At 33.7% G+C, this 14,203-nt stretch overlaps 2 protein-coding genes across 2 annotated transcripts in view; one reads left to right on the plus strand and one right to left on the minus strand.

The window, feature by feature from the left end:
- xrcc4 (X-ray repair complementing defective repair in Chinese hamster cells 4) overlaps nt 1–6,626 on the minus strand; it is a 72,324-nt gene extending 65,698 nt beyond the window's left edge. Inside the window, exon 1 of the mRNA XM_073830029.1 lies at nt 6,511–6,626. Coding sequence (XP_073686130.1) covers nt 6,511–6,515 — 5 coding nt within the window. The 5' untranslated portion in view covers nt 6,516–6,626. The remainder of the gene's footprint in view (nt 1–6,510) is intronic.
- A 23-nt stretch (nt 6,627–6,649) lies between these two features.
- On the plus strand, nt 6,650–13,869 carry tmem167a (transmembrane protein 167A). Its single transcript, XM_073830030.1, has 4 exons — nt 6,650–6,698; nt 9,154–9,263; nt 13,183–13,217; nt 13,350–13,869. Exons 1-4 carry the CDS (start codon nt 6,696–6,698, stop codon nt 13,418–13,420), a joined length of 219 nt encoding a protein of 72 aa, XP_073686131.1. The 5' UTR covers nt 6,650–6,695; the 3' UTR covers nt 13,421–13,869.
- Nucleotides 13,870–14,203: the final 334 nt, after the last annotated feature.

Here is a 14,203-nt window from a genome sequence, read left to right on the forward strand (position 1 = left end):
TTTTAAAATATATTCAAACAGAAAACAGTTATTTTAAATAGTAAAAATATTTTACAATATTACAGCTTTTGCTGATTTTTTTTTTATAAAAAATGCAGTCTAAAAACTTTTGACTGGTAGTGTATATTCATTTTTAATTTAAATCAGTAAAAAAATTTAACAAATACTACCATATTATGTTTTTCTTATTATAGTAAACATGTTTAATTTTATGAAAATAATGTCAAAATGCAAAATACAATTTCTTACTTTTTTTTTTAATCAAATATGTCCCAAACCCTGACTACAGGTTTCATAAGACCAGAATACTACTTTTTCTGCACTCGATATTTTGCATATATTTGCTTTCACATTGTTTGCATCTAAGCAACATTCTCTCCATAAATCCAACCCAGAACAGACACATTCACAATCCATCAAAAGCTAAAAATTTATGGCTTGCTGATTTGAGCACCATGTCCCATTCCCCAAAGTCATCAAAGGCCGGAAGCAAAACACAATGAATCGATTCTCCAATTCTATTTTTAAGGGTCAAGTCCCATAATTTCTAGTTTAAAGGGAAAAAATGCTAATCCTCAACGAAGAGAGAGTGCTGAAACAAACGGCTTGTGTTTTGTACATCCATACACACAATTTTAAACTGACAGAATCACTAAAGAGCAACACTGGCAAGGAAGTATACAGTCAGCTCTGCAACAAAAGCCTCAGTGTGATCAGACAAGCTGCAAATATTTGGCTCCTGCCCAGCAAGATGGCAGTATGACATCATAAACTATCATATTTGTGTTTAAAAAAAAAAAAGGAATTCACAGTCCTGCTATATGCCTGCTTACATGTGACAGATCCACAGTCCACCCTTACAAAATGCATTGCCAAGGTAACCATAATTCCCACCGAAATATATATATATATATATATATATATATATATATATATATATATATATATATATATATATATATATATATAAAATATAGCTGCAAGCAGCGATTATCAGGGTTCAAGCGCTTTAAGGCATTTAAGCACATATGAAAAAAGACATTACGTAGCAAGCCTACGTATTTTTGCAAATACAGGTAATTTACCATAGAAATATTATGTTTCGTAACTAGGGGTGGGCATAGATTAATTTTTTTAATCTAGATTAATCTAGATTAAATCTTGGAATTAATCTAGATTAATCTAGATTAAAATGGCTAATTTGAATTCTGCTGAAGGCATTCAGAATATGTGTGCTACCCAAATAATGACTTAAAGTCTTTGAGAATGGATCATAAAGCTCATAAAGCTGTCCTATGATAATTTGTTGATGAAAATAAATTATGTTCAATTAGATGTACTTGTGTTTACTGACTAACTAACAATGAAATTATTTTTTCTACCTATTAGATTGTGTTTTTTTTAACGTCAACACCTACCCAGCCCATTACATGTTACACCATACTTTTATTTTGACAGGTTGCCGTGAAGTTTCTGTGTCATACAGTATGATATGATGCTAGTTTTCTCAAATGAAACGTTAAAAGTGACACTCACAGCAGTTTGGGAGATTGAGTTTATCTGTTCATGTGAGATGAAAATGCCAAAAATTACCGGGAGCGTCACGTGTGTTTCAGTATGCGTGTAGTAAAAGCTCGTCTCCGCAATGCATACATACAGCTAGGCAAACGGAACATATCGGATTCATATTAAAACGGTCTTTTTGCATTTCAGTTTTCACATACACTAGTCCATATCGCGATTTGAATTAAGTGACTGACCAACATTTGATTTATGAATCCAAAAAACGACAAATTTACGTGGCATTTCGCTATAGTAGATTCGGTTTTTATGAATGGAGGACTACGCGATCCCGTCTGTGTTTTGGCGGAGGAGACTTAAACGCGCGACCATATTCTATAGTCTTCGGTATACATCCACGTTAAACTATCAAGGTGAAAGTCATCATAGCTTGCATAGTTTAGACCCAGCTCCCAACCCAAATTTGAGAATAGATTAACGGCGATATTTTTTTTTATCGCGCGATAAGAGTTTCACGTTAACGCAGCACGTTAACGCCGATAACGGCCCACCACTATTCGTAACGTTTATGGACTTTTATATCGTCAGCTGTGGTCTGATCTAATTAAAACTTTGCATGCTTGCTCACCAGGTTTTGTGAAGTTTTGAGTTTTCCATTAGGCTTTATAGGATTATGGGTAAATTCAGACAGGTCCCTTTTCTAAACCACCTTACCAAAGGGTAAACTTCAACATTTTAAAAGAGTTAACAAACAATTTGATTGACAGCAGTAGTTCTAGAAGCAAAGTTGTCTTGAATGAGGAGTTCTCTCATATGATATGAATATCACGCATATGTACGAAACCGTTTACGCCCTTGAAAAATGCAATATCGCCTTAAACTTCATCGGCCAATGTGGCCATGTTTTCTGAGATACGCAAATGTCCTTAAAGACACTTGTGGCACTTTGGACGGCGATTTTCATGTTGATGGGACAAATGGTTACGTAGGTATAGCCATTTTTATTTTTATTTCCCTCTTATAGCACCATCAAGTCAAGTGGCCAAGCTCTGCGATTTTTGTCCTGCAACCTCAGATTGAGCTCTTACATAAGTGTTCTGAGTTTGGTGAAAATATCTCATTCCATTCAGGAGTTATAGGCATTTTACTAAAAGTGGCCCTGCCCCTTTCAAACTTTTTGCCGTCCCTTTGTGACGGTGAGTCGAAAGTTAGACTATTTTAAAACATTTTTGATATTCGCTCTCCAGAGAATCTTTCTACACTGGTTTGGTGCAAAACCTAGGACTAGTTCGCAAAAGTAGGTTTTGAAAAAAATCTAAGATACCCGGTGTGAGCCAAGGATTCCAGTGACCTAAAGACATTTGAGCCTGCGACTGACAGTTTAGGAATTATGAGCAATTTCGTACTTTTGATCGATGTAGCGCCCCCATCAGGCCGATTGGGGCAAGCCCTGGTGACGTTGTCGGTGATGTAAGTACTACCATCCCTCAAAGTTTCAGGTCTCTACGACTTACGGTTTGGTCTGCACGATTAGTTTTACGTGACCATTTTAACAATTACAATAGGATTTCAGCTAGGGATGCGCCGAAAGTTCGGCAACCGAAAGAGCTTTTTTTTGCTATTTTCAGCCGAATAATTTCGGAATAAGTGAAAAGGCCAAATAAATTATACCGAACAATGACGTGATGCGATCAAATAGAGGCGTGCACTAGTGCAGCAAACATGCCGGCAGTGTGGAAGCATTTAAAACCGTCTGAGAACGACGCAAAAATCATTAAAAGCACCGACAGCACAAGACTATTTAGTATCGCATCGCATGTCGTCCATGAGAAGAGAAAGGGGTGGTTGTTGCTGATTACTGTATGATGACTGAAATCACGAAATGGCCTTAAACCATTAGTAAATAAACTACAGAATGTTATGTTGTCTAATACATGCACAAACTGTATTTATTCTGACAGTGCTGCACAAGCTTGTTAGCCAGGGTTCAAAATCCAAAGCGCAAGGAAAATCTGCGTGATCATTCATAAATCTGCTGCTGTCAGCAAAAAGTAGTACTGAGGTCTTCTTGCGGGTTTCCGCCAAAATAAATGTCAACATTCATAAATGTTAGTATTGTAATTTTACTGTTGTTCTGTAAAATAAAATAAAAAAGTAACATAGAAATGATAACAATCATTAAAACAGCTCTATTAATACATTTATTATAATAACATCTCCTTTGGTCAGCAAGGCTGCATTTATTTGCACATTAAAACACATGCCTGATTCAAGAAGGGGGTCTTAAAAATGGCCAAAGAATATTATTTTATTAACTTAATTTTAAGTTAAATTGTGCTTTGTTTGTAGGCTAAAATGTTTACTAGAATGTTAAAAATGTTCGTGTTAAATAAATATTTTTAAACTGTTGTTTTGTAATCTTCTTTGAAAAGCAAGACAAAACTGTAAAAAGCAAATATTGGCTATTTAATTTATGCAATGGTGAAAAAAAAATTGAAAAATACATGGTGGAAAAACACGAAAAACCGTGTTCGGTAATCGGTAATGTGTAATTTTGTTTGGCTTCGGCCAAGAATTTTCATTTCGGTGCTTGCCTAATTTCAGCGCTGCGCTTTTGAACCTCTAATAAAACAATTACCCCCGGTTTCACAGACAAAGCTTAAGCCTAGTCCCAGACTAAACTGCAAGTCTGAGCTGTTTCAACTGAAAGAAACTTGCACTGACTGATCATAAAATATATCAGTGCCTTTATTTTGTCTCGAGATGCACCAATAATGTTTTATTCTAACTCACATTTATAAAAATTACTTAAATGTCTTAATTGAACTATGACTTAATCCTGGCTTAGTCTAAACCCTGGGTCCGTTCTTCGTACCTCGCTAACTAAGTTAGCTGGATTTGATTGTTGATGATTTGGCATGATCTTGGATTGTTTGGTTCTTCGAAGCTCATCCTGGACTTGCTGTCATAGCAACAGGTGAGCAAGCTTAAACCTGCTCTGGAGCAGGTTTATTTCATGTAAACAGGATTTAGGCTGCGCTCCTGGCGGGTTATGATTGGTTGAAATGGCGAGGTCACATCTGATTGGTTAAAGAGCACGACTGACGCGGACTGACTCACGTGGGAAAAGAAAAGTATCTTGCAAGAAAGTGTATATATAATATATAAAATTTAATAATAAATAATTTACATTGTTATATATATATATATATATATATATATATATATATATATATCGAATAAACACTGTACTTTTTTGTTATTCATGAAAGAATCCTGGGGGAAAAAGCTTTTCATCACAGGAATAAATTCTATTTTAAAGTATGTTAAAATAAAAAACAAACATTATTTTATATTGTAAAAACATTTTGCAATATAACTGTTTTTTCTGTATTTTTAATCAAATAAATGCAGCCTTGATGAGCATAAGAGACTTCTTTAAAGACTATTACAAGTCTTACTGACCCCAAACTTTTGAACGGTAGTGTATAAAAAAATAAAAATAAAAATAAAATAACATATCAAGGAAAAAACATGTAACATGGGCAGCATTAACGCATTTAATTTGTTCACTACTTTTTGCCAGCCCTCTCTCCTTGCTTTTCCAGCCTTTGCAGTGTTCCCTTGCGTTTTAATTAAACTCTGAAACTCCTGAAATCCCTCAATCAAGAGTTCTTGCTCTGCTGCAAAAAAATACTGAGCGCGCTCCTTCGTCATGTTCGCCGACCAATCAAAGAGTTGCCGATCAATGTTTCTACTATCGATACGTAGCCCCTTTTAAGCCACCCAGTGATCTCAAATAACTTCATCCAGCTATACTAATCATCAACAACAGGTGCGTTCGGAGAACCGGAATAGCCAGCTCATAGTTAGCGAGATGATTTGATCTTGGATGTGTCATTTGATCTTGGATGTAGTAAGCAAGGTAAGAAGAACGGACCCCCTGTCTGTGAAACCAGGCCTTAAAGTTTACATTAGAATGTGTCCTGTTTAATTTATTTTTTGTCATTTTAAATATCATCAAACCACTAGGTTTTACCTATTTGTCAGCATTTTTAATCATTTAAATGTTATTTAATTTTTACATAAATATTAGGGCTGGGACACGATTAATCGCGATTAATCGCATCCAAAATAAAAGTTTATGTTAACATACTAAATGTGTGTTTACTGTGTATATTTATTATGTATATATAAATACACACACATACATGTAAAGCCTTTAAAAAATACTTATATGTGTGGATAGTCATATTTGTATTTAATTTAGATTATATATAGAATTATAAATATTTTGTTTATTTTAATTTAATTTTTATTTTCATTTTTCTTTAATATACATGTTTGTGTGTGTATTTATACATACATTATATATACACACAGTACACACACATACAGTATGCAATCATAAACTTTTATTTTGGATGCGATTAATCGCGATTAATCGTTTCCCAGCCCTAATAAATATGTTAAGCTGAAAAACGATGGAACATTATAATAAATCAAAAGTTTTAATTCTTTGTAAAAAATATTTTATTTTCCTTTGGGATGTTATTGTATTAGTAATATATAATATAAAATTAGTCATATAAATATAAAATACTAAATGTGTATAAATTATTGTTTTATTACTAACATCATTATTTAACAGAAACAATACTAACTCCAGGAACTATGGTTACCACTCAAAACAATCTTTAAGGTCAATAACACGTTGACAACAAAACTTCCAATTCTGCTCTTACTGTATATTTCTGCTAAATATGACAAATAAAATGATTACCTCACGTGCTTCCTTGTTTCCTAATTGTTTATATATTTAGTTGGGCCATTTTATGACTAACGTAAGTTAGGAATATTATTAGTTTGTGTTTTGTTAATGACAGGAAACTACAACAGAATACAAACAAACAGCATCATATTTATCACAAACAGGTGCATTCCCCTCACATCATGATCACACTGCGCTCTACACATGCAAAATCTCACCTCATTCCGAAAGGAAATGGTTGTTGTATGTTAAACGAGTTTTAATTCAATCTAACACACTTCTGCAGATTTCATTTCCCTCTCTCATCCGGCTTTTCGACGCTTCGCGCTTCCAGGCTACCGTACCGGTGACGTAATTTCCATCCTACACCGGAAGTGTGAGTTGGCTCGCCGGGGATATCAAGATGGTAAGCGTAAAACTGTTATTTTGGAAAAGTTTACACATGTGAGGTAGAAACGAGTGGTCAGATTGATTTAATTCGTTTGAATGTCATCGCGTGTTGTCTAATGTCGCGTTATATTCGTCAGCGGTGTGGAGAAAATGAAACCGATGTCAGAAGTTAAATGTGCTGTTTGCTACTGCAGAGATGCAGGAGTATAAACAACAGAAAAGAGCTGATCGTGTTGATCACTGCAGCGAATCTGTCATCTGTGTCAAAGTCGGTCTATTCTGCACAATTCTGAGCTGTCACTCTTGACTTTTGTTGAATACAACATTTGACTGTATTCAGTACTGCTGCGAGTGTGATGTGGCACAGAGAACATGGGCCTTACACTGAACACAGCTTTTTTTTCCAATCAAAATGCACTGTAACACGTCGTTTCTGGTAAATAGATGTTATTTATGCAATCAGAAATGCAATCACAAAATTAAGATGGAAGTTATAGGGGGAAAAAGACTGGAAAATTATGTTTTGCCATCACAGGAATAAATTATATTTTCAAATACAGTTTTGCAGTATTTGTAATTTAAAAATAATGCTCCCCTGTGGAGCATTTAACTTATTTCATAAATTGCACAAAAGGAAATTATTTCTTGCAGTTAACTACTTTTAATGCAATCTCCATTAAAAATAAATAAAAATTGCTAATAATAATAATAATAGAAACTGTAATCACAAGTTATGTCACAAATGGACTTTTATTTATGTATTTTTATGGTTTATGTTTTTTTTTTTTTTTTTTGTCAAATGCCTGCATTAAATCACTTGAAATAGTTTGGACAGTTATTTATAAAGTAAACATTCTGATCATTCAAAAATGAAAATGTACTCACTCTCAGGCCATCCGAGTTTTTTTTTTTTTTTTTTTCATCAGAACAGATTTGGAGAAATTTAGCATTACAGCACTTGCTCATCAATGGATCCTCTACAGTGAAATGGGTGCCGTCAGGATGAGAGTCCAAACAGCTGATAAAAATATCACAATAATCCACAAAACAGAGGACGGATTTATTCGCTGGATTACTTGTAATGTTTTTATTGGCTCTTTTGATTCTCATTCTGATGGCACCCATCCATCGTAGAGGATCCATTGGTGAGCAAATGATTTAATGTTAAATCTGATGAAAAAACGTTTCTCCATCTTGGATGGCCTGAGGGTGAATACATTTTCAGCAAATGTTCATTTCCGGCTAAACTCTTCCTCGAATCACCAAAAGACTGGTGATCTAAAGGTTAAAGATGTTGTCCAAACAGGCCTTGATTGCCCCTGAGGAGCATTTAACTTATTTCATAATTTGCACAAAAGGAAATTATTTCTTGCAGTTAACTACTTTTAATGCAATCTCCATTAAAAAAAATAAATAAAATAAAAATAGAAACCCGTAATCACAAGTTATGTCACAAATGGACTTTTATTTATGTATTTATTTAATTTTATGGTTTAGATTTTTTTTTTTTTTGGCAAATGCCTGTGTCAAATCACTTAAAATAGTTTGGACAATTATGGTTGTTACCTATGAAATCAAAACATCTAAAAATACAAGTAACATGGACAAGATGTCATAACTGAAAACGCTTTGCTAGAAAACATGTAAAATAATTTTCTCTGTGTACTACTATAGATACTATCGATGTTATTGCAACTTTTTATCTTACAAATCTGAGAAATATTTCTCAATTGTGAGATACAAATTCGCAATTGTGACTTTTTTTCTCAGAGTTGTGCGATATAAACTTGCAATTGCGAGTTGTAAACTCTGTGCACTACTATGGATATCACTAGAGTACGGAAGAAATTTAAGATTTTTTAAATAAAAAAAAAAAAACTAAAACTAAAGTACTCAACACTTACCAAAGAATAAACTAAACCATTTGTGACCCTGGACCACAAAACCAATCATAAGGGTAATTTTTTTGGAAGTTAGATTTATACATCAATAAATAAATGTATACATTAATAAATACGCTTTACATTGATGTATGGTTTGTTAGGATAGGACAATATTTGGCGGAGATAACTATTTAAACATCTGGAATCTGAAAATGCAAAAAAATCCAAATATTGAGAAAATTGCCTTTAAAGTTGTCCAAATAAAGGTCTTAGCAATGCATATTACTAATCAAAAATTAAGTTTTGATATATTTATGTTTGGAAATATCTTCATGGAACATGATCTTTACTTAATATCCTAGTGATTTTTGGCATAAATGGAAAATTGATCATTTTGACCTATACAATGCATTTTTGGCTATTTCTGCAAATATACCCGAGCTACTTAAGACTGGTTTTGTGCACCAGGGTCACATTTATATATAAACATAGTTAAGCTTTTCCACTTATTGGGTTAAAGTGCTTCATAATTTTAGTTGTTTATTAATAAGTGATTAATTATTACTTTCCTCTGTCTTTCTCTTGCAGTCTGCCATATTTAATTTCCAGAGTTTGTTGACGGTCATCTTACTGCTCATCTGCACCTGTGCGTACATGCGAGCTCTCGCTCCCAGCCTGCTGGATAAAAACAAAACAGGGTATGTTACTGCCATCCACATATTTATATAGTAAAAAACATTCTGGTCATTCGAAAATGAAAATGTGCTAAAAATGTACTCGCCCTCAGGCCATCCGAGATGTAGATGAGTTTGTTTCTTCATCAGAACAGATTTGGAGAAATGTAGCATTGCATCACTTGCTCACTAACAAATCCACTGCAGTGAATGGGTGCCGTCAGAATGAGAGCTGATAAAAACATCACAATAATCCACTCCACTCCAGTCAATCAATTAACATCTTGTAAAGCGAAAAGCTGTGTGTTTGTAAGAAACGAATCCATCATTAATACAATCCTGTATCCATAATATCGCTTTCTCAAGTGAAAAAACTCTGAATCAGGAGAGAAATATGCACAAATCAAGCACTGTTTACAAGCAAAAACAAGCCGAAAACAGAGGGTGGCCTTTTACTAATCGCTAAATGTCTCCAAATCTGAAGAAGAAACAAACTCATCTCCATCTTGGATGGCCTGAGGGTGAGTACATTTTCAGTAAATGTTAATTTCCGGCTAAACTCTACCTCTAAGCACCAAAAGACTGGGGATTAAAAGGTTAAAGACGTTGTTCAAACAGGCCTGGATTTGTTTTATAGTTTTATACAAACACTTCAAAAGAAAAACCTTTTGTTACTTTCCAGAAACAATCAGTAATACGCAGCCAAGGTATTTTTCTCATGACCAAAAAGCTAACAAAAAAGAAACTCTTCCTTTCTGTTAATAATAAATAATCTTCTATTTACATTCTTAATTTAGTTGATCTAAGTTGAGTGTCATTGGGCAGTGTTTGCTTTGGGGTTAAGTCGAGCAACAAGATGTTCGCCACATGTTTGGACTTCACATGACAGGACCAGGAAATGAAGGAGATAATTCACATCCAGCAATCTGATCTCAACAAACACGTGCATTAGCCAAGACAAATTAGCTTGAGTTGCTACATATTAAAGTAATGGTTTTCGCACCCCCTCAGACGGCGTTTAACCGAGCCTTGTTTGTTACCGGTAACTCTGACGTACTTCCGAAATGTCCATTTTGCCGTTTACAGTAAATTACTCTAATGGGCAGAAAGAAACGTGCAGCTTGCATGCGTGTCCCAAAGTAAATGATGGTGCGAAACGACATCAAATATTAAGTCGTGTTTGTACGATTGTTGCAAATGCCAAGGTTGCGAAACCTAAAAAGCGTTTGCTGGAGAAATGTCTAAAGCTTTGTTTGACGTGGGGAAACGGAGGCTCGGTTTTGTTCCCGGGGGTCTGTGCAGACTGTTGACAGTGCGTGTTCTCGCTGACCTGTTTGTTGTTTCTGTTCAGGCCAGATGCCCGTCTGCTCGTAGATCTCCTCCGTTCTGTCAGGCGTCTGTTGTGACATTTCAGGGCCTGTGAAGCTCGTCAGTCATCTCGTTCTGCCCTCTGTAATCTTCTGCTCCGCGCTTCCTAGACGAGCAGTCGGCAGATACAAGACTGGGGCCCAGTGCTTTGTCCTTTACTCAAATCTTATTTTAAGGCCATGACATCAAAGACTAATTCTAGTACTGCTGAATCAACATTTAAAAGATGTACGCAATTACAGTCTTTCTCTTCCAGGAAAACAGATATATGTACGCTACTGTACAGAAATGAATACTTTTATTCAGCAAGGACTCATTAAATTGGTCAAAAGCTGACAGAGTAAATCAACATATAAGAAAGATTTCTGAAGGTCCATGTGACACTGAATACTGAGTGATGATGCTGAAAATTTAGCTTTGCATCACAGGAATAAATTACATTTTAAAATATATTCAAATAGAAAGCTATTGAACCTCAAATGTTATTGCAACTTTTTATCTTACAATTCTGACATTTATATTAATTTACAATTGTGTGATATAAACTCACAATTCTGACTTTTTTCTTGAAAATGCAAGTTTGTATCCCACAATTGTCTTTTTTCTTAAAATCGTGTGATATAAACTCACAATTCTGACTTTTTTCTTGGAAATGCAAGTTTGTATCCCACAATTGTGTCTTTTTTCTTAAAATTGTGTGATATAAACTCACAACTGCATGAAATAAAGTCAGAATTTTAAGATAAAAACTTGCAATTCTGACTTTGTTTCTTGAAAATGCAAGTTTATATCCCACAGTTCTCTTTTTTTCCTCAGAATAGCATGATATAAACTCACAATTGCGAGAAATAAAGTCCAAATTTTAAGATAAAACATGCGACTGTTTTTTTTTTTTTCTTGAAAATGTGAGTTTGGGTCTCACAGTTCTTTTTTTCTCAGAATTGTGTGATATAAACTCAAAATTGCATGAAATAAAGTCAGAATTTTAAGATATAAACTCGCAATTCTGACTTTTTTTCTTGAAAATGCAAGTTTGTATCCCACAGTTCTGTCTTTTTTTCTCAGAATAGCATGATATAAACTCACAATTGCATGAAATAAAGTCAGAATTTTAAGATAAAAACTCGCAAGTATGACTTTTTTCTTGAAAGTGTGAGTTTGTGTCCTACAGTTCTGTCTTTTTTCTCAGAATTGTGTGATATAAACTCACAATTGCATGAAATAAACTCAGAATTTTAAGATAAAACATGCGATTCTCATTTTTTTCTTGAAAATGTGAGTTAGTGTTCCACAGTTCTGTCTTCTTTTTTTAATTGTGTGATATAAACTCACAATTGCGAGAAATAGTCAGAATTGTAAGATAAAAACTCACAATTCTGACTTTTTTCTTGGAAATGCAAGTTTGTATCCCACAATTGTGTCTTTTTTCTTAAAATTGTGTGATATAAACTCACAACTGCATGAAATAAAGTCAGAATTTTAAGATAAAAACTTGCAATTCTGACTTTGTTTCTTGAAAATGCAAGTTTATATCCCACAGTTCTCTTTTTTTCCTCAGAATAGCATAATATAAACTCACAATTGCGAGAAATAAAGTCCAAATTTTAAGATAAAACATGCGACTGTTTTTTTTTCTTGAAAATGTGAGTTTGGGTCTCACAGTTCTTTTTTCTCAGAATTGTGTGATATAAACTCACAACTGCATGAAATAAAGTCAGAATTTTAAGATAAAAACTCGCAAGTATGACTTTTTTCTTGAAAATGTGAGTTTGTGTCCTACAGTTCTGTCTTTTTTCTCAGAATTGTGTGATATAAACTCACAGTTGCATGAAATAAAGTCCAAATTTTAAGATAAAAACTCGCAAGTATGACTTTTTTCTTGAAAATGCAAGTTTGTATCCCACAATTGTGTCTTTTTTCTTAAAATTGTGTGATATAAACTCACAATTGCGAGAAATAGTACTCATAATTTTATTTAGGTAACTTAAAAGTAGAATTGTAAGATAACTTGAAATGCTGACTTTTTTTTTTTCTTGAAAATGCAAGTTTGTATCCCACAGTTCTCTTTTTTCTCAGAATAGCGTGATATAAACTCACAATTTCCAATAATAAAGTCCGGATTTTAAGATAAACTCGCAATTTTTAGAAAAAGGTCACAGTTATGAGATATAAACTTGCAATTCTGAGAAAAAGACACAATTCAGAGAAAAAAAGTCAAAATTGTAAGATATAAATGCAAAATTTTTAGTCACAATTGCAAGATATAAACTCAAAAAAATTAAGTTAATATAATAACGTTTATTATTGTTTGTTTTACAGAGGTAGTACAATGCAGTTCTGAGAAAAGTCACAATTGAGAGTTTATATTTCACAATTCTTAGAAAATAAAACAGAATTGACAGTAATATAATCTAAAGTTTTTTGTTGTTGGTTTTGTTTGCTTTACAGTGGTAATACTAACTGTAGTAACTATAATATTTTGTTGTGAATTATTGTTACTTTATGGAATCAAATCAAAGAAAATCCTAAAATTAAAAAAAAATTAAACCCTTAAACCCTTTCCTTTTGCCCTCAGATTCCTTGGAATATTCTGGAAATGTGCAAGAATAGGTGAGTAATGACATGAAAGACATATCATACAGTTTTAAACAGTTTAACCAACTAACTATGAAGTATACTTGTATGTTCTAAGAAAAACAAATTCTATATGATTTATTCTTTTGCTTTTATGTGATCTTTCAGGTGAGCGCAAAAGCCCTTACGTGGCGTGTTGCTGTATCATCATGGCCTTCACCATTTTATTTTCGGAGTAGCAGCAGAAGCGTCTCAGGATTTGGAGCAGGCAGAGATGATTTCCAAGAACAGCTACAAGATTCTACAGCAGGGAACAAGATGTGTAATTGGGCGACTTTCAGACTCTGTCGGGCAGAACGGGCTTCTGGTAATGCATGTGCGGTGCTCTCCAAATACAGCTTGAGCGCCTCTCTGCCTCCCGGACCTATTTTTGTAAATACAAATAATTGTTGGTCTCCATGGTAATGCTCCAGTTGTCATTGACTTGCACTCAAAGCTGATCAGATGTTACGTGTTTGTCGTCGGAGCCCAAATGCTCGCCAGTGACATTTTTAATATGGGACTTTGAGGATTAATTGGATGCACACGGATGTGCTTGATATGATTCTTGTTAAATTGTTCAATTGAATCTGTTGACTTTACATGGGCAAGTTTGCATTAAAAGATAAATTTATTACCGAAATCTTCATTTAAATGTTTATTGTTTGTGTCTGTATAGTAGAATACTATTAGTTAGTCACAATGCAGAATTTTGGATGTTAATAGCTGATATGATGATTGATATTATAAATCATTACAGTAGAATTATACGTTTATAAGTAAAATCAGGCATTAAAATGATTTATTGCGCAGAAAATATGTTCATAACTCGGAAGTAAGAAGGAAGTTGTTTTGTTTCCAATATAAGACTAATCTAATTAACAATGATAATATTAATATTATTATAATAATAATCCGGTTAGTAAATAAAATAATGAAGCTTAATTTTTTTATTAATTAGGGTTTTTTGCAAATATTAGAAA

The sequence above is a fragment of the Garra rufa genome, chromosome 23 (genome assembly GCF_049309525.1).
Source record: "Garra rufa chromosome 23, GarRuf1.0, whole genome shotgun sequence".
Taxonomy (NCBI): domain Eukaryota; kingdom Metazoa; phylum Chordata; class Actinopteri; order Cypriniformes; family Cyprinidae; genus Garra; species Garra rufa.